The 27,155-nt window shown below is 40.5% G+C and overlaps 2 protein-coding genes across 5 annotated transcripts in view; both read left to right on the top strand.

Moving 5' to 3' along the window:
- Positions 1-14,936, top strand: part of LOC109406624 (uncharacterized) — a 36,968-nt gene extending 22,032 nt beyond the window's left edge. For 3 of the 4 annotated variants that reach the window (XM_029854705.2, XM_062844433.1, XM_029854706.2), the window contains exons 5-6: positions 13,092-13,124; positions 13,680-14,936. In XM_029854705.2, the coding sequence (XP_029710565.1) occupies positions 13,092-13,124; positions 13,680-13,788 (142 nt within the window). In that variant the 3' untranslated portion in view covers positions 13,789-14,936. The remainder of the gene's footprint in view (positions 1-13,091; positions 13,125-13,679) is intronic. The other variant, XM_029854707.2, reaches the window with a different exon arrangement.
- LOC134284896 (uncharacterized) lies at positions 2-12,806 on the top strand. The gene is made up of 2 exons (XM_062844432.1): positions 2-10,779; positions 11,793-12,806. Exon 1 carries the CDS (start codon positions 7,011-7,013, stop codon positions 8,151-8,153), a length of 1,143 nt encoding a protein of 380 aa, XP_062700416.1. The 5' UTR covers positions 2-7,010; the 3' UTR covers positions 8,154-10,779; positions 11,793-12,806.
- Positions 14,937-27,155: the final 12,219 nt, after the last annotated feature.

Genomic DNA, 27,155 nt, shown 5'->3' with positions numbered 1-27,155 from the left:
TCTGAGGGATAATTACGATACTTTAGCGACGCGGTCCAACGAAAAATAAAAAAATAAAACCAATAGCAAAAGGATCATTTGGGTCATTCCACGCCAAGTGTACGCAGAACGTGTTTTCTACCATCGATGATTTGGATCGGATTCGGATGGAAAGCAAGGATGTTTTCGATCACCTTGCAATCGATTGACTCATTTGTCCATAACCAAAGAATAAAAATCCATATTCTTATTCTTTGCTACAACTCAGATCGGAAGCCTAATATTAAAATTTGGTGTTCGGCAAACTTGTAGAATACTGTTTTTCCTACATACAATGTAGACCAAGGACATCATAGTCTAACTCTAATGTTTACTGCGTAAAAGTGTTAGTACCGTAATCTGGGGGGGAAGTTGATCACTTTTCCTCTAGTCCTTTCAATAAAATCAGATACAAAGCATATTATTCCAAACAATATTTTTAAAACATGTACTGAGTGGTTCCGTAAATGAAATTTTCACAAGAAACTGCTACATTTTGTAAAAAATGTTCAAATGGAGTAATTCTCGCTGAGACAGGCCCACTATTTACACCTTATCTTTAAACATGCTTAAGGTGGCGATTTTCTGAAAGTCCTTGCCGAAAGAGTAAGAAAAATGCATTTGGTTTCTCAAATTGATGGACCCCTCGTTAATTAAAGCCACAACACTTTTTGAGGACCCCTCGATTTTGGTCAAATGGTGACTCATTTAAACCGTTAAACTCGAAAATTTCTCCAGAAACCACCTCAGAACGAAATGTTGTTGAAAAGAGGAAAGATATAACTACTATTTACAGTTATAAAAAGTTGGGTCGGCCATATTGGTTTTGGCCGCCATCTTGGATTTTTATACCAAAAAATTTTTTTCACCATATTGGCAGATAACTTTTGAAAGGAGAAAAAGGCATCTCTAATTTTTTGATATGTTTTATATAAATGTCTCAGCTTTCAATTGATGCAAAAAATGAAAATCGGTGGTTGCCAACATGGTGAAAAAACCCGGATTAATCCACCTAGTGGTGATAGTGCCTTTCTCGTTGAATATGTACTCATGATCTTTCCGTCGACGTCAGTCGTAGTCCTGAATCCTGTGAATACTTTACTTATAAAAGCAAGAATTTTATCCAAGCCATCATCGAGTTGGGAAACTTATTGATGGCTCATATTTCCGACGTTATGTTAGAGCTGAAAAATATCACACCTCTTTGTGGACTGCTTGACTACCTTTACTATTACTGGAGGCCACAACAAAAAATCGCTTTACAGTCTTCGATAAACTTTTTTCGGCACACTTTAGGCTATATTTTTTTTATCATTGGTTACTAGATTCATAAAATTTGACCAAAAAATGGAAGCAAGTGAAATTTTCATACTGAATCCAATTCAAATTTGAACCATATCACAGAGCGCGAGGAGCAACCAGTCGGATCAATATTTTGCGCAGTAATTTTAGACGCAAAAGGGGATTGAAAAACTTTGTTCGAGATTGATGCGATTAAATTTAAATTTTCCCATGCAACCCCCATTCAACTGTATATTTACACCTCAGGAATTTGAAAAGGTGTGATTTGATGAGCCTGTTTCAGTTTTGTCAAGATTTTGTTCTCTTACACATATTTATCGCTTGCATTTTCACTGTTTTTAACCACTTCCTGTGAGATACCCGGAACCGGTTCCAAGACTGTCCCTATTGTCTCAAACTGTTTAACAGGTTTTATGAAAAGCAGAAAATTTATGTGCATGCATGGATTTGATTCATTTTACATTTTAGTCATTCTGGCGGGACATACACAACGGGTTCTGGAACACTACCGGTAGTCTCTAATGTGATCTGAGACTATTTTCTTGTAAACCATTCACCAGGTTATCGAAAACACCGCGGATTGATGTGTACTGGTTCTGGAACACTACCGTTAGGGGCTGTCCATTTATTACGTAAGGAGATTTTTACGATTTTTCGATACCCACCCCCCCCCCCCCTTGTAAGACTTTTTGTATGAGAACCCAAATATTTTTGTATGGCACGTTAGATTCCTCGAGCCCCCTTTCCCCCCGTAAACCCTTACGTAATTAATGGACAGCCCCTTAGTCTCTTATGTGATCAAAGGCTGTGTTCTTGCAAACCATTCGTCAGGTTATCAAAAAAGCCGCGATTTAATATGTCGCATGCATGGGTTTGGCTACCATATGCATTTGACCACTTCCGGCGGGACACCCGGAACCGGTCCCGGAATACTACTGGTTTACCAAAATATGGTCTGAAACCATTTTCTTGCTAATCGTTCATCAGGTTCTTTAAAGTGCCGCGGTTTGATGTGTCGCATGCATGGGTTTGGTTCAACTTTATATTTGACCACTTCAGGCGGGACATCCGGAACTAGTTCCGGAACACTACCGGTAGTCTCTGCTGTGATCTAAGGCTATTTTCTTGCTTACCGGTCTTCAGATTATTGAAAAAGCCGCTATTTGATGTGTCGCATGCATGGATTGGGCTCACTTTTATATTTTGCCACTTCCGGCGAGACATCCGGAACCGATTCCGGAACACTACCGGTTCAGATATGGCCCAAGACTATTTTACTGCTTACCGTTCGTCAGGTTATCGAAAAAGTCGCGGTTTGATGGGCCGCATGCATGGGTTTGTTGCATTGTAATATCTGTCCCCTTCCTGGGGTACCGGTCTGGAACACATAAATGGCCACAACTCCGGAACGGCTGGACCGATCTGAACCATTTTCAATAGGAAACAATGGGACCGGATTCCGCGTCGAATGAACCGTCGTCATTAAAATCGGTTGAGGTTTACTGTCAAAAAGTGATGTGAGTTTCTTTGTACACATACACACACACAAACATACGCACACACATACATACACACATACAGACATCACCTCAACTCGTCGAGCTGAGTCGATTGGTATACAAGACTTGACCTCTCAGAGGGCTCTATCAAATTTTCGTTTTTGGAGTACACCTTGGTGCACGAGAAATGCAAAAAGTTTTGGTATAAAAATCCAAGATGGCGGCCAAAATCAATATGGCCGACCCTACTTTTTATAACTGTAAATAGTAGCTCTAACTTTCCTCTTTTCAACAACATTTCGTTTTGAGGTGGTTTCTGGAAAAATTTTCAAGTTATAACGGTTTAAATGATCCACCACTTAACCAAAATCGAGGGGTCCTCAAAAACTGTTGTGGCTCTAACTAACGAGGGGTCCATCAATTTGAGTAACCATGTGCATTTTCCTTTCTTTTACGGCAAGAACTTTCAGAAAATCGCCACTTTAAGCATTTTTAAAGACAAGGTGTAAATAGTGAGCCGGTCTCAGCGAGAATTACTCATGGCCAAATTTGAAAACTTTTAATACGGGGTGAAGTTGATCAACCATTGGCATAGCATTCCAAAATTGGAAAATTGTTGAGCAAACTAAACTTGGTAATGCTGAATTTGAATAAGTTTTTACAATTCCTATAACTAGTTTATTTTGTATGTTAAACGTAAAATAAAGTTTGATTAGTTACAGAATAACCCACATTAAACGCCCAAAGGTAGGCAATATCTTGGAAAATCGTTTGTTATTTTCTAATAAAACTTATATGTTAACATCAATTTTAACTCAAATCTATGTTCAATAAGCCTACCATGAATGAATAAAAGTATTTCGTGAGTAATCTGCTATACAAGGCGTTGATGGGAGGCGTTGTTTAAAAGTCAATCTTTTCACCGTGTTTTAATGCCAATCCAAATAAGTCGATATTTTTAAGTAAAATCTCACACAATTGGCATAAAAACCTTCTAAAATCCATCAAATATATTCACCCAATTGATTTACGTCAAAAGTTCCTCCACTGAAATAGAATTGTAGCGTCCTCAGCCGTTGAAAGACGTAGATCCCATAGAGATCAACTTCACCCCGCTGATCAACTACCCCCCAGATTACGGTACCACCTATTCATACTTTCAATCGTTTAGTATGAGTAGGTGCTACTAGCACTCTCACGCCGTATATATGAGAGTTATATAATGGCGTCCTTGGTGATAGATGATGATTTTGCTGCTGATCGGATTACCCCTCGGCCCGTGGCAGCATCTCTCGGCTTTGACAATACGACAAAAATCCACGTATTTGCCTTTCTCGTACACTTAGTGTACTGGAAAGGCTATACGTTCACTCCAAAAATGACTTTTTGATAGAAGGCCCGGAGGGTCAAGTCACATATACCAATCAACTCAGCTCGACGAATTGAGGTGATGTCTGTGTGTATGTGTGTGTACAAACTCACTCGCATCACTTTTTGGCAGTAAACTTCAACCGATTTTAATTACCGACTTTTTATTCGATGCAGAATCTGGTCCCATTATTGAACACATTCCACGCGTTACGTTTTTCGCGAGCGTCCAACTTTCGCTTCCAAAAATTGATATGTTAGTGAATACATGCTAACCAGCATATCAAGCGATCAGATTTAAATAGAAGATTCATTTTATGCTTTCTAATGGGGAATTGAACCTTTGTTCTTCGAAAGAAATCGAGAAATACAGCGTAACGGGACACCATCGCAAAAAATGACGAATTTTGACCGAACGCCAAAAAATTTGCTACCTTCTAGAAGCAATTTCCAAAGTTTCAAGTGCTATTAGAAGAATATAAGTAATTATCTTCATTTTGATGCAAAAAGAATCAAAATCGACAGCAGGAGCCCGGAAATATCGTTCAATGAAGTTCAAAAACCCGGGTGTAGAAGTGCGTGGAATGTGTCATTGTTTTCTGTTGAAAATGGTTCGGATCGGTTCAGCCGTTCCGGAGTTATGGCCAGAAAATGTTACAAACCCATGCCGGCTCCGAGTGCCCCACTGGAAGTGGTCAAATATAAAAGTGAGCCAAATCAATGCACGCAACACATCAAATAGCGGCATCTTCAATAACCTGATGAACGGTTAGCAGGAAAATAGCCTTATACTCTTGCTTAGATCCAATCAAAACTAGTAGTGCTCCGGAACTGGTTTCGTGTGCCCCGCCGGAAGTGGCCAAATGTAAAAGCGAACCAAACTCATGCATGCGGCATATCAAATCACGGTTCTTTAGGTGACCTGATGATCGGTGAGCAAGACCGTATTTGGGAGAAACGGTATTGTTCTGAAACCGGTTCCGGGTGTCCCACCGGAAGTGGTCAAATGTAGAAGAGAACCAAACCCATGCATGGGGTACATCGAATAGCGGCTTTTTCGATACCCTGAAGAACGGTAAGTCTCAGACCACATCTAAGACTACCGGTAGTGTTCCGGTACTGGTTTTGGGCATCCCGCCGAAAGTGGCCAAATGTAAAAGTGAACCAACTCCATGCATGCGGCACATAAAATCGCAGCTTTTTCGATAACCTGATGAACGGTTTGCAAGAAAATAGCCTCAGATCATATTACTACCGGTAGTGTTCCAGAACCGGTTCCGGGTTTTCCGCCTGAATTGGTCCAATGTAAAAAATGAACCAAACCCGTGAATGCAACTCATCAATTTGCGGCTTTTTAGGAAACCTAATAAACAGTTCGGAAGAAACTAGCCTAAGACCATATTCGAGGCAATTGGTGCTGTCCTGGAACCGGTTCTTGGTATCTCGCCGCAGGTGGTAACATGTTAATTTGGAACAAACCCATACATGCGAGACATGAGGTCGCGGCTTTTTCGATAACCTGATGCATGGTTAGTAAGAAAATAGGCACAGACCACATACCGGCAGTGTTACCGGTTTCGGGTGCCCCGCCGGAAGGACTGTCCTGGAACCGGGGCATCAAACTGCGCAATGCAGTATCAGTGCCCTCCGACCGGACCAATGAGCACGGCAGTGTCATCCTATCCCGCGTTGCCCGCACCACCTCCGATGTTTTCGCTAGGCACATTGGCGCGGCAACTACCTTCGACGTCTCAGCCTTCGACAGATCTTCCAGTCAAAACGGTACCAGCGATGCCGCAAATGAATACGGTGGGCATTATGAATCGCTCGTTTCCCCGATGTCAACATCAGTCCTTCCTCCAAATAACTCGTTGGACAGTATGCAGCCACCGCCACCTCCGGCGGTCCAGTTGGATACATCGTTGACATCGCTGCCAGCACCCAAGCCTGGAGTAATACAGCAGAGAATGGCCTCCACAAGACAGCCAGCCGGGGGGAGATCAAACTCACAGTGAGCAAAATCCTCGGAAAACCGAAGCCGGTCGTTTCCGTGTCTAAAGGACCTAGCTCTTCGGGAGTCGTTACAGCGCATCGCAACAAACAACGTAGTACTCTTTTCAAAATACTCTCCGTGACACTGTCGCATAATGGAAAATCGGTCACGACTTTCGCCTTCCTCGACGACGGCTCTAATGTAACGTTACTTGAAAATAGTATCGCGGAGAAGCTCAACCTGGATGGCGAGGAAAGCTCGCTCTGTTTGCAATGGACTAGCAACGTCACACGAAAGGAATCCGCATCCAAACGAGTACAAGTCTGCATATCCGATCGCGACGGCAAATATCAACATGTATTGTCGCAGGTGCACACTGTCGACAATCTAGGTCTGCCTCGACAAAGCTTGAAGTACACCGAACTTCTAGGGCAGTTTCCGCACTTACGTGGGCTACCAATTCAGAGTTACACGGATGCAGTTCCACAGATTCTGATTGGTGCAGATAATGCGCGCTTGAAATTGCCGTTGAACAAGCGGAGAACGACGTGATGAAGAGCCGGTTGCCATAAAGACAATGTTGGGATGGACGATCTTCGGTGGACAATGAGGTGCCCTTGGTGACAACCGTACCATGGTGCACGTATGCGAGTGTTCCGCTGATCAACGCCTTCACGATCTAGTGAAAGACTTTTTTGAATTGGAGCAGTTGGGCATAACGGCGGTATCAGCACCGGAATTAGAGGAAGACGAAAGAGCTAGGCGTATACTGCAAGAAACTACTCGGCGCATGGATTCCGGTCGCTTCGAAACCGGATTATGGAAAACCGATGAAATCAATTTTCCCGAAAGCTACGCGATGGCGGAGCGAAGACTCAAATGTCTGGAACGTCGGCTGCAAGCAGATCCGGAACTTCGGCGAAACGATGAGGCGCAGATTGTCGAGTATCAGGCACAAGGGTATGCCCATAAGGCCAGCGTGGAAGAACTACGAGATTCTGACCCTAGACGCGTGTGGTACTTGCCGCTCGGAATCGTGCGAAAACCCACGTAAACATGGCAAAGTGCGTATAATATGGGACGCCGCAGCACGCGTGAAAGAAGTCTCGTTGAATTCTATGCTCCTATCCGGACCCGATTTACTGACCCCGCTCATGTCAGTTCTCTGCCAATTTCGCCAAAGGCAATTCGCTATTACTAGCGACATTCGGCAGATGTTCCATCAGCTACGTATCAGGAAGGAGGATAGACAGTCGCAGAGGTTTTTGTGGCGTACGAATCCCGAATCCACGCCGGACGTGTACACAATGGATGTGGCCACATTCGGGGCCACTTGTTCGCCATGTTCCGCGCAATATGCGGAAAATTTGAATGCGGCAGACTACGAAGCAGAGTATCCAGAAGCGGCGAGAGCCATCACGAAGAATATCTATGTGGACGACTACTTAGACAGCCGAGACACCATCAAAGAAGCTGTCCAGTTGGCAGTTTCCGTTCGCGAAGTCCGCAGCAAAGCTGGATTCGAACTCCGAAATTGGCACTCCAATGCCCAAGAAATTCTCAACCGGATCGGAGCTGAAAATAGTCCAGAAGCAGTAAAGAGCTTCACCGCAGAAAAAATAACAGCTGCAGAGCGCATCCTTGGTATGATGTGGAAACCAACTGAGGACCTGTTCGTGTTTTCCGCCCAATTTCACGAGGATCTTCCTCCGTTGTTATCCGGTGAAATAGTGCCCACAAAGCGCCAAGTTTTACGTATGGTCATGAGCCTTTTTGATCCATTGGGACTCATTTCTTGCTTCACGGCCCACGGAAAAATCCTACTCCAGAATATTTGGAGGTCTGGTGTGGGTTGGGACGATCCCCTTATCCCAAGGGGCTTCATGGACTGGCAACGCTGGACGAAAGTGCTGCCCGAGCTGAACCGACTACAATTCAGGCCAAATATTTCAATAGGTCCTATCTGCATTTGAGAGGCTCTCTTTGTTCACTTTCTCTTTCAATTATTGCAATGTAATGGTACACTTTTCAACTATTTTTGCAGTACAAATCAAAATACGATTGTTTTGACCATCGTTTACTGCAAGAAGAAAATCATGATACATATAAACAGCTGAGATATTAACGAAAGAGAGGGAAACCAAAGAGAGCCTCTCTTCTGCAGATAGGACCTTTAGACATGTTTGGCCTGAATTCCCAAGGTGTTATTTCCCTGACTACGAACGGGAAGTTATGGATCTCTGCAATTACACATTTTTATTGATGCGCGTGAGCTTGCCTACTGTGGTGTTGCATACTTTCGCATAATCGACCGTGGGACCCCACGATGCTCTTTGGTTGCTGCAAAGGCTAAAGTAACACCTCTTCGGCTTCAATCCATTCCCCGCAACGAGCTGAATGCAGGAGTAATCGGCGTGCGGCTTATGAAAAGTGTTACGGAGAACCATTCACTGCAAATCAACAAGCGCTACGTCCAGTTTAGAACAACGGAAATCCTGGCAGACACGAAAGTAGAGGAATGGCGCTGGGTACCCACCCGGTTGAATATCGCAGACGAAGCAACCAAGTGGGGCAACGGCCCCAGTTTCGATGTCCAGGATAAGTGGTACCGCGGTCCGGATTTCCTCTGGCAACCGGAGAGTGAATGGCCAGCGAGAAAACCTCTAATCGAAGAATACACGGATGAACTAAGAAAGACGAACGTACATCAGGAGGTAAAGACCGATCCAGTGCTGGAGTTGGCCAAATTCTCAAGATGGGAGGATTTAATCAAGTCTTTGGCCTATGACAATGATTTTATTGCCCTTTTCCGGCTATACCAGTCGTCTAGTATGTCTGAAATAGACGTAAAAACTTGAAGTATTCTAGGCAAAGTACGTTTAATTGGCAAATTGAGAGATAAATTTGTGAAAAAATTACCACTTGTTTTGGTGGGATTCGAACCCACGACTCCGTTATCGCTAGTCCGGCGCTTTAACCAACTAAGCTACAGAACAAGTTACAACTCTGCAGAATAGAAAGTCAAACTGGATTCGAAGCACCACCCTAAACCGGGTCCGTCTTTCACAACTTTATCTAGAGAGAGTTCGGCTCTTAGTGCGGGAGATTGTTTCAAATTTCTCGTCAAAGTCGCCTAAGAACCACTTTTAGAGCTTCCAAAAACGCGCGTTTTCGTTCGCTGAGAATGTTGCTACGTCATTCCGTTCAAAAGATATTGATGATTTTCAAGAAAAAATAGGCACTTTTCAAATATTTTTCACTTGAGTTACAAAAATAACACCCCTCTAATTTTTTGATATGTTTTATAGCAGCATTTCTTCTTTTGAATGCGGGCAAAAGATATTTTTTATGTTTGCCCCAACCCATCATACACCCTTTTTAAAAAACTATGATTTTTTAAGAAAAACGCCTGTAACTTTTGAACCAAAAGAGATAACGACCATTTCAGCGCACGAAATGACGCGTCTTCAAATGTTCTACAAGTGTTTCTTGAGCGACTTTGATGAAAAATCGAAGCTGAAAAAGTTAACGCCAGAAAACCGGTTTTTCTTGAACCACCCTAAGCTTATTCAGAAAAATACCTCTAGATCGGTCAATTTTAAAGCTACATAAAAAGTATCTTCAGCAAAGTTGCTCAAAATTGATAGATCTACAACTTTCTCGAAAAATGTATACAGTTATTCTTGCAATTAAAAAATTTGGTTCCCAATTTTTTTGAAAATATGGACCACCCTAATTTTCATGCACATTTTAAAGAGGGCCTTATTATTAGGGACAACTTTGTAGAAGACCATATTTGCCTAAAAACTCATTTGAAGGCGTTGAATGCATCTTTCCTCGTAAATCTGGTTCATGGACCACTGTGCGTTGTGTGGGAGCGGAAAGTGCGCTCAATTAAGGATGCTTTCAAAGTCCTGGCTCATCGCGAAAAGCTCGATGATGAAGCACTGCTCACATTACTGTCGGAGGCTTCAATGATCGTCAACTCCAGGCCACTCACATTTGTGCCGCTCGAATCTCCCGAACAAGAGGTGCTTACGCCGACCAGTTTTCTTTTGATGAGCACCAGTGGTAGCAGCAACCTCGTGCTACACCTATTGAACCAGTTTTGGAAGACCTAGATCAAATCATATCTACCAACCATTGCCAGGAGAACCAAATGGTTTGTAGATGTTCGTCCGCTCCAGGTAGGTGACCTTGTCATTATAGTCGATAAAACGGTTCGAAACGGTTGGCTTCGTGGAAAAGTTACCAAGACATATCCAGGTATAGACGGACAAGTACGTAAGGTAGATGTCCAAACGGAAACGGGGATGCTGCAACGACCGGCCATTAAGGTGGCTCTTCTGGACGTGCTACAGGATGGCAAGACCAACTAGCGGTAAGGCCTTACGGGTCGGGGTGTTGACGCACCATAGTGATGAGTAGACCCTTTGCGTATACGGTCGTTTGAAGCTTCCACGGTTGAAGTCTATAGTGCATCTCCGATTGTCGTGAAACTTGGTGGGCTTGTAGTTCTTCGGAAATAATTAGACCCGTATTTTTTTATTTCGTCATTAGGGTGACCAATTTTCATATAGGGTGGTCCAAAAAATTAAGGTGATGATGATGATGATGATGATGATGATTGTGTACCCACCATCAGCGCAAGGATTACCTATGGCTGCAGAGTCATACCGGAACGGAATGATCTACCTGATGGTTTGTTGTAGCAGGGTAAGCTAAATTCACTGGAGACCTTCGGAAAACAACATGATAATTGTTATATCGTGACAAAGTCTGGCCACCCCACGAACATTTGCCCGGAAACCAGTTCATTTAACTTCCTTAGGCTACCCCTCCGAAATCCCCATATATGTCATGTTCAAATATAAAAAGTAATAATAAGGAACGAACTCACCGGATAATCCTGACCAGCTGGTTTTCTATGTTTGGCTTTGGTCTCAGCATGCAAACGGTCCAACCATATTAAATGTGCACTCGTTCACACCACTCGCTGATTCTCCGATCGTCCATCGAAGAATCCGAAAAAAATACATAAGCGAGAATAACCGACGCACTGAAAAACAATCTCTTGGATACTAGCATTTCCGAACTCGGAATAACGACGCACACGAGCACCACGATGCGGGCAATGTGGTCTCTTGCCACCGAGCCATCGTCGATCGTTTACACAAAGTGCGAACAAAAAACACAAAGAAAAATACGAAAACGCGGGAACGACGAAATGCGGTAAGTTTCAGCCTCCGCGCCCTGCTTGTCACTGACGATCGACGACCGTTCACTCTTCCATCAGCGTTCCACTCAAGTACGAACGAAAACACAAAGAAAAATGCAAAAACGCGGTAAAGACGAAATGCGGCATGTTTCAGCCTCTGCGCCCTGCTTGTCACTGACGACCGACGACCGTTCACTCTTCCATCAGCGTTCCACTCAAGTACGAACGAAAACACAAGGAAAATTACGAAAACGCGGGAACGACGAAATGCGGCATGTTTCAGCCTCCGCGCCCTGCTTGTCACTGACGACCGAAGACCGTTCACTCTTCCATCAGCGTTCCACTCAAGTACGAACGAAAACACAAGGAAAATTGGGTGGTCCAAAAAATTAAGGTTTTTCAAAACTAAAAATTTTCAAAAAATCGTAACTTTTGATCCAGTTGACCGATTTTAAACTTCTTTTTTTGTTTTAAAGCTATTGAATTGTAGTTTTCAGAAAAAAATACGTTAAAGGGGCTAAAATGTAAAGAGTACTATAAAATATGCAAATATATTAGTTTTTTCACGTTTTCATGGTCTCGGGACCAAAGAGGTACCCTGGTTTTATATTTTTATCAGAAAATTCAGGAAATTTGGCGTAACATATCAAAAAATCATATATGTATGTTTTTTTAGTTTTTGCGATATGATTTTTTGAAAATAAAAGGTCAAATTTGCCCATACAAGACACTTTTTTAAATTTGATTATATTTTGATTCCTTATAATACTATGGATACCAAAACCACCAGGAATCAGTTTATAAAGCAATAATATGCATAGTTTTATGAGAATTTGCAATTTCAAGCAATTTTAGAGTAGCTAGTACGATATAACGTACCCTCGATATAGCGTACCCTCGATATAGCGAATTCGATATAACGTACATTTTGCTTCGATATAACGTACAACATTGAAATTTTTAATTTTTCCCAGGAATAACCCTCAGATAAGCTACGAAACCACTCAAATCAATGTTTTCTTGCAGTATTAACCTTGTTACCTAGAACAAGCGCAAATTGGGGTAAAAATTAGTGTACGTTATATCGAAGCAAAATGTACGTTATATCGAAGCACAAAAAACTAAATTAATTGTTCGTGAAAACTCATGGTTTTCATTATTGGTTTTGTGAATTTCACCGAAATCATTATTTGGGGTTAATTTCACGTCGAAATCATCAATAATAAAATAAAAAATATTAATTTTTTCTCTGCTTCGATATAACGTACACTTCGATATAACGTACAAAGAGAAAACTTTTTTGTACGTTATATCGAAGAGTACCTGTACTAAAATATATGACTCTCTATATTCAAAAAATCATATCTTAAAAACAAAACAACATACATTTCTGATTTTTTGATATGTTACGCCAAATTATATATATATATATATATATATATATATATATATATATATATATATATATATATATATATATATATATATATATATATATATATAGATGTGATGACTTTGTAGAATTGCAAATGCGAACAAAGTGAAAAAACAATGTGTATTCGATTTGCTAAAAAATAATGGATTGAAAGACGTACAACTCAGCAGAGTTGCTAGTTTTCCGATTTCTTTATGGATCCACAATAACAAAAACACAAAAACGCTATTAACGACGCCGTGCTTGTTCTACTTTCAGCGTTTATGACGTACTGAAGAAACTTCTCGAACGGTAAATAGTGTCCACTGTTCAATGTTCGTTAAACACCCTCCTCTTCAGCCATATCGACTGACGACGACAACGGAACGTTCGTCCTCTTTTTCCATTTCTGCATTAACATAGAATATCCATTTACAAAAACAAAAAAAAAAGTCAACAAACAAACAAGTTTTGAATCCCATCAACTGCCACATCTCGATTGGAGAACAAAACAAATTTGATGATAAAACCAAAACAGTCGGTTTAGGAGAAGATTCGCCACCACCAACAACGGGAGGGTATTCAGTAAAGAATCGAAAACTTGTGACAAACTATTTTCCCCGAAGTACGGGTAGTGCTTGTAACAACAGACTGGTTCCTTCCGGGAAGCCGGAAAAAGGACTCCACTCCATCGTCACTTCGTCTTTCGCCCTTCTCAAGCACAATGTCGTATTTTCGCTTCCATCCCATCCCCAAGTCCCTCCCAAGTCTTCGCCCGCCCCCGGATGTGAGAGAACTCCGTCCGGAAAGCTGCCTGTTTTCAATCGAATAATGCTTTTTATCGATCTTTTCTGCCCCATCAAACAGATACCCATCGCGTTACGGACTGTACCTGCGGGACAAACCGAGCCAGGTTGTGCTGCCACAGGAGCTGGAGTACGAACCGGACACAAAGCCACTCTACTCCCTGCATTAGGACACTCCTCCCGCAAACCGGTACACAATTCAATGACCCCCCAAAAGTAGAAACAATAGCCAACCACTTATACTATGTGAAAGAAAATTGAAAACTTACGATAATTGCAACATATGTAACACCAAAAAAAAAAAACAGAACAGAAACTCTCCTGGTAGAGGACGAAACGTTTTTATTATTTCATAATTTATATATTTATTAGGTTAAAAGAGAAAAAAGTGTAACATATTTCTATAAAGGTGAAATCAAAGGAAGGAGAACATTTTCTTTTAACCCTTTCATTAGTTGTTCAGAAAAAAACGAACACAAATGCACATACACAGAAAAAAAAAGTCGAAAACAGTATCAGCAGCAGGGTATTATGAAGGAAAAATCTGTTGATCGAAAAAAAAAAATTACCAGTCAAAAAAAAATATGTGAACCGACAACCATTCGACGTACTCCAACACAATGTATTATTTCATCCCCAACTCTTCAAAAAAAATCTCATGAAAACGATTCTAACGAAATCAGTCGTCGCGATTTGAAATACCCATCTCCATACATGCATCTATACCAACACCGTGCGGATGGGGATGTCACTATTTCAATATAATCTGGAAAAAGCCGACCGAGGAATCCCGGGCCTCCTCTACAGCGTTTCCAATTGAAAAAGCGAGAATACCGACCGATGGAAAACCGCAATTATGCTCGAGAGAAGCAATGCCAATAACATACAAAAAAATAAATGAAAAAGTCCTGCAGGCATGTCATATAATTTCATTTCCCGCAAAACGACAGATTGACGGACGGTGGGACGGACGGATGTCGTCAGCGCACCCACCCAAACCCATCGCTTGTTGTTCTCGCCTCAGATGACTAAAATTTTTCTCCTTGGTGTTTTTTTTTCCTACAGTCGTTTTCATTTAATTTTGAAAAATAAGCGGCCGCGATAATTGCACGCCGTGAATTTTCCACGTGGCTTGCAAATGATTCGATTACGATATCGGGCAGGTACGCGTGTACACACATACAGACACACATACAAACAGACACAAATGAAAATCGAAGAGGATGACATGTGAACCTCTCTAAAAGGCAGCCCAAAGCTAAACAAAGGAATAAACAAAAGAGAAGTGCTCTTATTTCGAGTGTTGAAATGCTGGATATAGGACGTGGAATTGATCGCACTTAGAAGGGAAAGAAAGGCCATGAGTGCAGTTGTTTATTCAATAAGGCGCTGTCCATAAACTACGAAAGAGTCTGCGTAGTTTATGAACAGGTCCTAAGGTTTCATGTACAGTATGACCCATAAAAAAATGCGACAGTTTTCAAAGTCATCGTTCCCCTACTTCGAACTGATTAACCTTGCATGTATCTATTGGATAGTATAGTAGAGCCACTAATCTGATAATGGCAAAGGAACATAGACTGACTTCATGCACATACCTTTGGAAATATAACGTTGAACATATGGGTGCCGAAATCGTCCACGCGCCAGAGGCCGTCTTTTTACCTTCCTTAGTCCCTAAAAAGGTTACAAATGAGACCCTGGGGTCATTTTTGACCCCAAACTTTGAACAGCTCGCAAAAATCAGTGGCTTGTCCGATTTTGGATCTCTTTGGCTCAAATGAAAGGGCCGTAAATCTAGCTTTCAAAACCACCGGAGAAATCCGGATTTGGCCACTGTGGCCACCGGGAACCTGCTTCAACTGAAAAATGCCGCTTTTGAGACCCTAACTTTGACAAGCTATAACTTTGCAACCAAACAAGTAATCAGGACCGTCCAAGAATCGTTGGAAAGGTATTTAGGTGGACTTTGATTATAGACAATAATATTGACCAATTATTGAGAACCGGTTCCGGAAATCCGGAACATCCGAAATATTAGTTTTCATCGTTGCTGTGTGCTTGAAAATCCCCAAATGTATTCCCTTTATGCATTTTATTGCATAACTTCTCTGCACACTTCTCTGAGATGAGAAACATATTGTTTAGGGCCATTTTTGGAGGGTTCTGGGCAGGTCTGGTCAATGCTGAACGGGTTACAGGGACTCCGGAAGCTGATCAATTGGGTAACGACAATGAACTTCGTATAGTTTTCGCTCCAAAACCCGGCGCCACATGGTTCAACCTTCGTCTGTTGTTCTTGTGATACAAAAAGAGATTGATAGCCATCTTCTTCTTCTTCTTCTTGGCATAACATCCCTACTGGAAAAAAGCCTGCTTCTCAACTTATGAGACTTATGAGCACTTCTACTGGTATTTACTGAGAGCTTTCTCTGCTAATCATTATTTTACATATGTATATCGTGTAGCAGGCACGAAGATACTCTATGCCCAAGGGAGTAAGGGTAATACCCCTTACGAGAAGTTCCTAGCCCGACCGTAAATCGAACCCGTATCCCTCAGTATGGTCATGCTGAATGCCTTTACAGCTCTCAGGAGCTTCAGCAGCATTTCCTCTAGATCAGTGGTGCTCAGCACTTTACGCGATTCATCAACAAAATTGCTTAGTACTTATCGAAAACCACTTCAATGACAAGCAAATTTGTATTCAAACCGAAGCTTAGTATCGAGGTCATACAAGGTCGTACAAGGTTACTAAACTGAAATAAGTTTTGCAACTTTTCGTAACTTGACGAACTTTGGCAAAAATGAATGTGGCCTGCGGGCCTAACTTTTTACTGGCTTTAGGACATTTCCCCGAATTCTATTACCCCGAATGGTCAATTACCCCGAATGATCCATTTCCCCGAATGACCCATTACCCCGAATGCTTTATCCGTAAGCCTATCTGGAGACCTGGTCTGGGTAACTAACGGTGCTCGAAGTTGATGGCCATATTTTCAACAAAGATTTTCCTTCTTTGCGCATATGTTGTTCATTCTAGCAATACTACTGAGGAACTTTTTGGCATTCCAACTGCTAATGTGATCATCAGATATGTATCCTTCTTTCAAACAAAGGCTATTGTTTCTAGTTATCCTTTCAATGAATTTGTTAGCGTTTCAACTGGTGATACTTTTATCAGAGATTTTTCCTTCTTTAAATCAAAGGCTATTCTTTCAAGGTGTAGTGTCATTTAGAATTATTATTATTATTATTCATTATTCTTATTATTCATTACTATTCTTCGATCATGTGATCTGAAACCAATAGTTCAATGATGATATTTTCCTTCTTGTGGATTTTAGTAGTTCTTTGGTGTTCCAGAATTTGAATATACTCTCCACTAAGTGATTCAGTTCAGGCAGAATGAAATATTATCAACCAAGCTAGTTCATACCAGGGCTAACGGCATGGCTTTCCTTCATTTCAGCAAATAGAAAATTATTTATAGAGAAAAAAACATTCGGGGTAATGGAATTCGGGGAAATGGGTCATTCGGGGTAATGGAATTCAGGAAAATGTCAGTCGGGGTAATGGAATTCGGGGAAATGTCAGAGTCCTTTTTACTCAATCGAGCGAATCTCGAAAGATTGAAAATATAACTCAGATTTTTCTCCATAACCAGTTAGCTACAACACCAGGCGTTTGATAAAGCGTAAATTTTGTAACACATCTCTTCAGTTTTTATAGATTTCTAACCAAATGTTGCGAAAAATACGAAAAGCGCTGAGCTCCACTGCTCTAGATGTTCCATTATTGGTAACCTTTAAGGAGTTCCATAAGGAATACTTCCAATAGTCCCACCATCAAATCCACAAGAAAAGTCATCCAGAAATTCTCAAGGAATTTCGCTAGAAATTTCAGGAGCTCTGATCGAAACTCCAGTTTTCGTATAGGCGTTCCACCTCGTATTTCTGTATTAGTACCACTGCAAATTCCCGCAGGAGTCGCATCCTCTAGTACTTCCAGCGAGAATTGCTCTAGAAGTTCCAACGAAAGTTCTTCTAGGAGTTCCACCAGAAATCCCTCTAGAAGAGGTTGCCCCGGAAATTCTCTCGCCAGAAGTATTTTTTTTTTTGAACCAAGAACTATTTTCGAACTAACAACGGGAATGCCTCTAGGAGTTTCTCAGGAAAATCCTCTAGGAGTTCCGTAAAGAATTCTCCTAGGAGTTCCAAATAGACTTTATCTAGGAGTTCCACTAAATGTTTTTGCCTTTCTCGTACACCAAGGTGTACCGAAAGGCTATATGTTCACTCCAAAAACGAAAATTTGATAGAGCCTCCGGAGGGGTCAAGTGTTATATACCAATCGACTCAGCTCGACGAGTTGAGATGATGTCTGTGTGTGTATGTGTGTGTGCGTATGTGTGTGTGTGAGTGTACAAAAAAGTTCACCTAACTTTTAGGTAGTAAACCTCAACCGATTTTAATGACCGACGGCTCATTCGACGCGGCATCTGGTCCCATTGTTTCCTATTGAAAATAGTTCGGATCGGTCCAGCCGTTCCGGAGTTATGGCCATTTAAGTGTTCCGGATCGGTACCCCAGGAAGGGACCAGATATGAAAATGCAACAAACCCATACATGCGACCCATCAAATCACGGCAAATCGATTATCTGATGAACGGGAAGTAGGAAAATAGTCTCAGACTATATCTGAACCGGTAGTGTTCCGAAACCGGTTCCAGGTGTCCTGCCGGAAGTGGCCAAATGTAAAAGTGAACCCATGCATGCGACACATCAAAGAGCGGCTTTTTTGATAACCAGTTGAATGGTAAGCAGGAAAGTAGTTTCAGAGCATATTTGAACCGGTAGTGTTCCGGAACCGGTTCCGGGTGCCCTGCCGGAAGTGGCCAGTAGAAAAATTGAACCAAACCCATGCATGCGACGCATCAAAGAGCGGCTTTTTCGATAATCATATGAACGGTAAGCAGGAAAATAGTTTCATACCATATCTGAACCGGCTGTGTTCCGAAACTGGTTCCAGGTGTCCCGCCGGAAGTGGCCACGAAAGTGAACCAAACCCATGCATGCGACACATCAAAGAGCAGCTTTTTCGATAGCCAAATGAATGGTGCGCAGGAAAATAGTTTCATACCGTATTTTAACCGGTTGTGTTCCGAAACCGGTTCCAGATATCTCGTCGGAAGTGACCAATGAAAAAACTGAACCAAACCTATGCATGTGACACACCAAATAGCGGCTTTATCGATAACCAGATGATCGGTAAGCAGGAAAATAGTTTCAGACCATATCTGAACCACTTATATATTAAACTGACGAAGTTGAAGGGGTGAATCCAACTGAATGCGTCTGACGATGACCGAAGAATAGTAGGTCGAAACGCGTAACGCTTAACAAGCTGTTTCCGATATTTGTCACCGATAATTACCAATCAATTCACAAATAACATACCTGAACCGGTTGTGTTCCGGAACCGGTTCCAGGTGTCCCGCCAGAAGAGGCCAGTTAAAAAAGTGAACAAAACCCATGCATATGAAACATCAAATCATCAATATTGTTGAATAACCAGATAAACGGGCAGCAAGAAAATAGTCCCTGACCACACCTAAGATTACCAGCAGTGTTGCGGAATCAGGATTGGATGCATCGCTGAAATTACGAAGGTGAACAAAATCAAAGCAAGCGATAAATATGCGTAAAACAACAAAATTTTAATAAAAATTAAAGCGATCTTGTCAAATCACACCATTTCAGATTCCTAAGACGTAATTATACAGTAGGATGAATCAACGTTGTATGGGGAAATTTTAGTTTTACAGCATCAATCCCCTTTTGCAGTTGAAATTACTACGCACAATTTTGATGCAACTGGTTGAGCCCTCGCGCTCTGTAGCTCGGTTGAAATTTGAATGGGTTTTATTATGAGAAATTTCACTAGCTTGCACTTTTTTTTTGTCAAATCTATGTATATAAAAATGCAGTGGCATACGTGGGTCCGTGCATAACTTGCGAACGGAAGGTCTGATTTTAGTCGTCTCAGTTTCGTTCTGTTAGTTTTCACCCAAGGAAGGTTTATGAGGCAAAAAACATGGAAAAATTGAAAGTTTTTGAAAATTGAACATACATTTTGACCGGGGACTTGGTCTTGGCTGGAAACTTGAAACGTCAAAAAACGCAGGAGGCAAGACAAAGTTTGCCGGGTACAGCTAGTTTTACATATATCTTATAACCAATGATAATAGAATAAAGGCTAAAGCGTGCATAAAAAAATTGACAAAATATCTTGATAATGTTGATAGGATGACTGATTTTGGTGGAACTTCTAATGGTTTCGGCTTGCAGTCACAGAAATAAGCGTTGATTATTTTAATTTATCGCCGACGTTTCGATCCTCGGGTTTGGATCTTCTTCAGGGCCTGTGGTTTATTGACTGTTTTAATCTTGGTAATTACACATTTCTTACTTCTACTTACTCGAAGTTAAACAACTTGTGAAGTGCCGTATTTACACGGATGTATGTCGGGATTTAGGTGAAATGGCCTCACTGAGGATGAACAGTTTGAAATTGTAGAAAATTGTGGGGATGTAGCAAATTAAGAATTGTTTAAACCTACTTAACAATTTTTGAACCCCTGCTAGGTTAACGGGAAAGTTAATTAATGGGGCTTTTACACACTGTTCGACGTCCGGAATTTTGTTACGCTTTGAACCTTTTTCGGATGTTTCACCGTCGAAGAAAGGGAGATTACTGTGGGTTGTGACGTATGGGAGGTTGTTGGGTGGTTGGGTTAACTAGTGTTGGTTGTGTGGGGATGTTGTTATCATTGATTTGTGCACTACGGAAACGATTTGACGACGAAATTCTCTCCTCTCTGCTTCGTCTGATAGTTTCGAAGAGGTTTGCGTACGCACAGCTGAGATGGTCGGTGTCTGTCCGACGGTTGACGGTGTTGGGCGTAGTAGCGATGTGGCACATCTCCAACACTTGCAAAGCTTGTCGTTTGTAGGTGATGTCGATGATGGATGGATTGTTCACGTTGAGACGGTGTTGGTTGGTAATGCAGTGTTCCATTAGTGCTGTCTTCTCCTTTAGCTGTTGTATTGGTGGGTCCGTGTAGCTATTTCCTTCTTTGTACAACTTCAAACTGTTCATCCTCAGTGAGGCCAATTCACCTAAATCCCGACATACATCCGTGTAAATACGGCACTTCACAAGTTGTTTAACTTGGAGTAAGTAGAAGTAAGAAATGTGTAATTACCAAGATTAAAACAGTCAATTAACCACAGGCCCTGAAGAAGATCCAAACTCGAGGATCGAAACGTCGGCGATGAATTAAAATAATCAACGCTTATTTCTGTGACTGCATATCTTGATAATGATCGGCATCCAGTGCTAGTGAAAGTGATCAAGCAGTCAACTGAGAGGTTTGATACAGAGAAGTTGTTATAGAGAAGCGCGAAGAGGATTTTGGTTATGTTTATTTACATCACGCCCAATAACAATCAATTTTTGCGGTGAACAAAATTATATTTTCGCGTGCGTGTTAGTTTGATCTGCCCATAAGATGTAAAGCATACAAGTGACGTCATGGTTTGCACTAACACACTTTCATGTGCTTTCATGTTGCGCTTTGTTTCCATGTTTTTCTATTTCCTTGAATTTGCTCGATTGGGACCGCGTTTGATGGTTCAATTGGAACCTTTGGTTTCAGTCTTCGCGCATCTCTATAACAACTTCTCTGGTTTGATATTTTTCAGTTCTGCTTATACGTTTAACATAATACATAATTTCGGAATATGAGCCATCAATGTTTTTTTCAAACTCGATTATGGCTTTGATCTAATTGTTGCTTTTTTGAATAAGTCTGACACAAATTTCGATTTTATCTTAAGTCAAGAGGAGCCCCCCTTAAAAATTTTATTCGGAATCCATCATTTTGAGGAAGGGCACAAATAAATAGGGGAGCCCCTATTTTTGCCGAAACCATTGACTTTTATGCTAAACTTTTAATGCATAAGTATGAACAAGTCATCGTTCTATTTTTCTAAAGTACCATTCTTATGCCTCCAAAATAACCTGAATATCATTGAAATTGAAATATGTTTTTCATATGATGAAATTCTTATAATTTCATCGCAGCAGCAAATAAGGAATTACTAGTGTTTGAGTGTCTCCACCATAAAAACAAGTGAATTGCTACCTTATCTGCGCGTATACGTAGATTTGGCAATGGATAAAGTATTTTATTTGTGATTAGAATTTACTGAAAATAGAAATTTCAATGTTGTAGTCGATTTGGGGCGAAATGAACACTGGCAATTACGAATGGATGTACGCGCATTGCATACTGTAAGGTGTTTAAGAGTGTTTGGAAAAAATCAATTGGATTATTTTAGCCTAAAGTTTATTTAATTCTTTTTAATGTTATGTAAACTCGTCTTAGATGGAGTATTTTATCTGTGGTATCGATCTCCGTGGACAAATTACTTAACTGATGGATGTAATCAAAGAATTAGCATAAAATATGTAGGGGTGACCATCATGTCCCGATAGGTGTCCATTGCGCCCCGTACCTTCTCTACCAGCCCTAAAAAACACACGATTTACAATTCATCATTTCTTCACAATAAAGACATTCTACCTGTTGTAAATGATTGAAATACGTAGGAAACAAACTGTTGTAAGCCAACTGATAATATGTTAAGGTTTTCTCTGTTATACAGGCCTAACGTACCCATTTGCTTAGGGTGTCCATTATACCCCTAATCCCCCTTAACCAATAAATTTTTAAATTTTAAAGTGAAATTAGAGTTCTCAAGAAAATTTATTTCCAAATCCGATGAGTTAAGCGGATTTGCTCAATTGTTTGGGTATTTTTTCATCAAATATATTAATTATTTATCAACTCTACTCCCCCATTGATAAGTCAACGAGCACTGTGACAAAAGAAGAAAATGAGATTTGTTCCGTTCTAGAGTATTCTCAGAACTCAGGAACACTTCGGCTTATGGCTCTTGAGTACATATTCGACGAGAAAGGCACTATCACCACTAGGTGGATTAATCTGGGTTTTTTTATTACTTCCACCAATTAGACTAGTTAACAAAAAAAACGAAAGTCATGAACTTTCGAAACTCGACCATAATTTTTGATGCATAATTATGTTCGGATATGAGGATCGTGCTTTGAAAAATTTTAAATAGAACAGTTTTTAAGTTTTTCCTGAAAATCGAGCTCTATAGTTTTTTAAAATATGAAATTTTCTATCTCCTTAAATTTGAGCAAAATTTCCAAAAATAATGAAGATTTGTGTTTTTTGCAGTAAGAAAAAAAATAATTGAAAAAATCTTTCTCAACGTACATTTGAAACCATAGATATTTGCCAGTTATTTAAAAAAATCAGCTCAATCGGAGCATTGGTTACGGAAATAGAGATACATGAAGGGAGCAACTTTGCTGAAAAAATAGAACAAAAATCGATTTCAAATCGACAGCCTTGTATGGAAAGTCGAAAAAAAATCCGCTCTACTGTATTTTTTTCCTTCACGTTTTCGAACTCAGGGCATGATTCTACACTTAAAATGATCATCAGCTTACCGAGTTCAAAAATGCTGTTCTCTAGTGTTATTGTGTTATTTCTCTAGTAGATCCACTGGGAATTCCACACGGAGTTCCTGTCAGAGTTTCACAGGGAATTTTGCTCAAAGTTTCAACGAAAGTACTTCCAGTTACCCCGGAAGTTTCACTCGAAGATCCTCTATGAACACTATAATACTTCCGCTAATATCCAGAAAATGTAGTAGTTGATCCACAGTGAATCCGTCCAGCAAATCCATTGTGAATTCCTCCCGTATATTCACTGGAACTCCTCTACGACATTCACCATAGATTCTCCTAGGTGTTACAGCAAGGATCCCACTAGGAAATCGACTAGGGATTCGTCTAAAGAATTTCTCTAGGAGTTGCATCGATTATTACTAGAAGTTGCATCGGTTTGTCCGGCAAGAGTTATACCGGAAATTCTTGTGGGAGTTTCACCGCAAATCTCTTCAGAAATCGTACTTAAAGTTCCAAAGAGAATTTCCTCAAGAATTCGTGAAAATACTTCTCTATGTGTTCCGCCGCAAATTTCCTCTAGAAGATAAACTTTTAATCCCTAGGGAAGTTCTGTCAGGAATTCATTTGAAAGTATTATTCACTGGGGATACTTCTCGAAGTTCCAATAGAAATTCCTAACAGGAGTACCGCCGAGAATACTAAGTAATTACTGTAGAAGTTCCACCGTACATTCCTGCAGGAATTCCATCGGGAATTTCTCTACAAGTTTTACCATATAGTGCCTTAAAATTTTCGCAGAAAATTCAGCGGAAAGTCTTCAAAAAGTTCCTTCGGAAATTTCTCTATGTAGCATCAAGTTATTTCGTAATACTTAAATCTTAATTTTCGTACCACTCCCCCTTCATGACGCATTTTTGTGTGTGAAAACCCAGAGTTCCACTATAATTTCTCTTGGATTTCCACCGTACATTTGTTTAGAAGTTTAACCGGATTTTTTTCTGGGAGCTCCATCAGAAAGTCTTTCAAAAGTTTTGCTGTAAATATCTGTAGGAGCTCCGCAACACAGATGCTTCGTGAATTCCTCCAGGAGCTCCTCCGGAAATTCCTCTTGAATTTACAAAAGTTACACCGGATATTCCTCTAGAATTTATAGTAGGTATACCCAGAGGAGTTTCACCCTCTATGAGTTCCACTAAATGCCCTATGTTTCTGGTTCATAGTTTTTATGGATCCTCCACATGGAATTCTTCAAAGACTTTTAATCGATTGTTTTTAAGATTTTCATCGGGAAACCCTCTAAGATTTCCTACCGAAAAACATTGAGGATCTTCACCGGGAAGTTCTGTGAAAACTTCACCAGGCCTTACACCAGTAATTTATCCAAGAGATAATTTTATTATTTCTTTAATTTAAACAAAAAAAACAAACAAAAAACAGTTTTACCAGGAATTCCGTAAGTACTTCCACAGGAATTGTCCCAAGAGTTCCACCGCTAATTCTTCTAGGGTTTCTACCAAGAATCTGTCTAGCAGAAATTCCTTCAGTAAATCTCTAGAATATCGTTCAGTAGTCTCTCTGGAAAGTTCTTCAGGCGGTCGTCCGAAAATTCCTTCAAGAGTTCCTTCGGAATTTTTTCCATACATTTTCCCAAAGTTCCGAAGGAGATCGACCTGACAATGCCTTCAATAGGTTCTCCGGGAAACTCTTAGAGAAATTCTCCGCGGAAAGTTTAGATGATTTATCGGTGAATCCCTCAAGGAGGGATTCCCGGCTTGACTCCTACAGAAATTCTCGGTACATCTTCTGGAGAAACTCCTGGTGAAGCTTTTGGCGTAATCCTCAGTATAACTTCTATTTCTAAAGCACAGAAAACTTCATTTTCTCAAATACGGAATCATTTTATAATCAATTCTTTGATCACAAAGAATCAAATGACAGATTGGATTCTCACACATTGCACCTCAAGCGTGAAAAATCATATGAGGTCCGCTGCTAAATGTCCACTTATGTTGTGAAACACAACTTGAGTTTCTCTGATGACCATGGCCGAGATCGAGATCATCTTTGAACGAACTTTAATGTGGCATGCAGTCTCAATAAATTGGCATGCAAATATATTTTCTTGGCTCCAAAGTTTGGATCCCAATTTGTAATCTTCACAGTCGACAATCGCAAGACAAGATCGAGATCAGAATTTGTTCATTTCTATACCAGAACATTACAGTGACGATAAACAATAAAAATTAAGCCGTCAAAAGCCTACATTTGTTGTAAAAATCTGAGAGCAATACAATATGGATTTTTCCGGTGGCCACTCCGGTGACCACGAGGAACCAATATGACTATTCATTTGGGGCCCCTCAGCATGACTATACTGAGGGACACGGGTTCGATTTACGGTCGGGCTAGGAACTTTTCGTAAAGGAAATTACCCTTACTCCCTTGGGCATAGAGTATCTTCGTGCCTACTCCACGATATACATATGTAAAATAATGATTAGCCGAGAAAGTTCTCAGTAAATACCAGTAGAAGTGCTCATAAAACTCTTAGTTGAGAAGCAGGCTTTTTTTCCAGTAGGGATGTTATGCCAAGAAGAAGAAGAAGATGACTTTCAATCTCTTTTTGTATGACAAGAACAACAGAAGAAGGTTGAACCATGAGGCGCCGGGTTTTGGAGCGAAAACTATACGAAGTTCATTGTCGTTACCCAATTGACCACCTTCCGGATTCCCTGTAACCCGTTTGGCATTGACCAGACCTGCCCAGAACCCTCCAAAAATGGTCCAAAACAATATGTTTTTCATTTCGGTGAAGTGTGCAGAGAAGTTATGCAATAAATGTATAAAGGGAATACATTCGTGGATTTTCAAGCACATAGCAACAGTGAAAACTAATATTTCGGATGTTCCGGATTTCCGGAAACGGTTCTCAATAATTAGTCAATATTAATGTCTATAATCAAAGTCCACGTAAATACCTTTCCAACGATTCTTGGACGGTCCTGATTACTTGTTTGGTTGCAAAGTTATAGCTTGTCAAAGTTAGGGTCTCAAAAGCGGCATTTTTCAGTTGAAGCAGGTTCCCGGTGGCCACAGTGACCAAATCCGGATTTCTCCGATGGTTTTGAAAACTAGACTTGTGGCCCTTTCATTTGAGCCAAAGAGATCGAAAATCGGACAAGCCACTAATTTTTGCGAGCTGTTCAAAGTTTGGGGTCAAAAATGACCCCAGGGTCTTATTTGTAACTTTTTTATGGGACCGCTCCTGGGGGTCGTCCAATGCTTTTTATTTTTGGGAAAGGTTTATTTCCGCGAAAAAAATAATTGTCAGAAAATTTCAGATAGCTACGAATCGTTAAACAAAAACTACAGCGAATTGAAATTCGAAAAAGGTCAAAAAAGACCCCAAGACCTTACTAAGGTTAAGGATATAATTTTCTTTCAATTGCTTTCAATCACATTCAATCAAATTTTATTTTCAAAATAGTACTTTTATGGCTGGATAAGGTCTTCAGGAGTTCGTTGGTTCGTCGGACAAGAACGAAAAAAATATTAACTTATAAATTAAGAGACATTTTCTGAAAATTGAATTATTTGACAAATGATAATTTTTAGAAAATATTATGTTTTAAGCATGAAATTGTTTTTAAGTAGGGTGGGGCGGGGCAAGATGGGTCACCTAAGGATGGATCACCATAACTTTGTAAATACAAATCGTATTGGTTTGTATTCGTCCGCTACTCTTTAATACACTAGTTAGCTATGCTAAAAGTCGATAAAAACTTTATTAAATACAAAATATGGTATTAAACAAGCAGTTTTAAAAATTGATCAATTTTGCGCCGTGAAAAAAGTGCGGGGCAAGATGGGTCATCTTTTAAGTAATTCACATTTTCTCAACGAAAAACGTCAAAATAAAATAATTGCTCCGCATTCATATATGTATGCTCCACATCCATACTGAGTAAAC

Source organism: Aedes albopictus, chromosome 1 (assembly GCF_035046485.1).
Source record: "Aedes albopictus strain Foshan chromosome 1, AalbF5, whole genome shotgun sequence".
Taxonomy (NCBI): domain Eukaryota; kingdom Metazoa; phylum Arthropoda; class Insecta; order Diptera; family Culicidae; genus Aedes; species Aedes albopictus.
Note: the sequence above shows the minus strand (reverse complement) of the source record. Positions and strands in the feature narration are given on the sequence as shown.

Excerpts from the sequence above, each read along its gene's own strand:
- LOC134284896 (XM_062844432.1), top strand. The coding sequence starts at position 7,011 with ATGAAATCAATTTTCCCGAAAGCTACGCGATGGCGGAGCGAAGACTCA.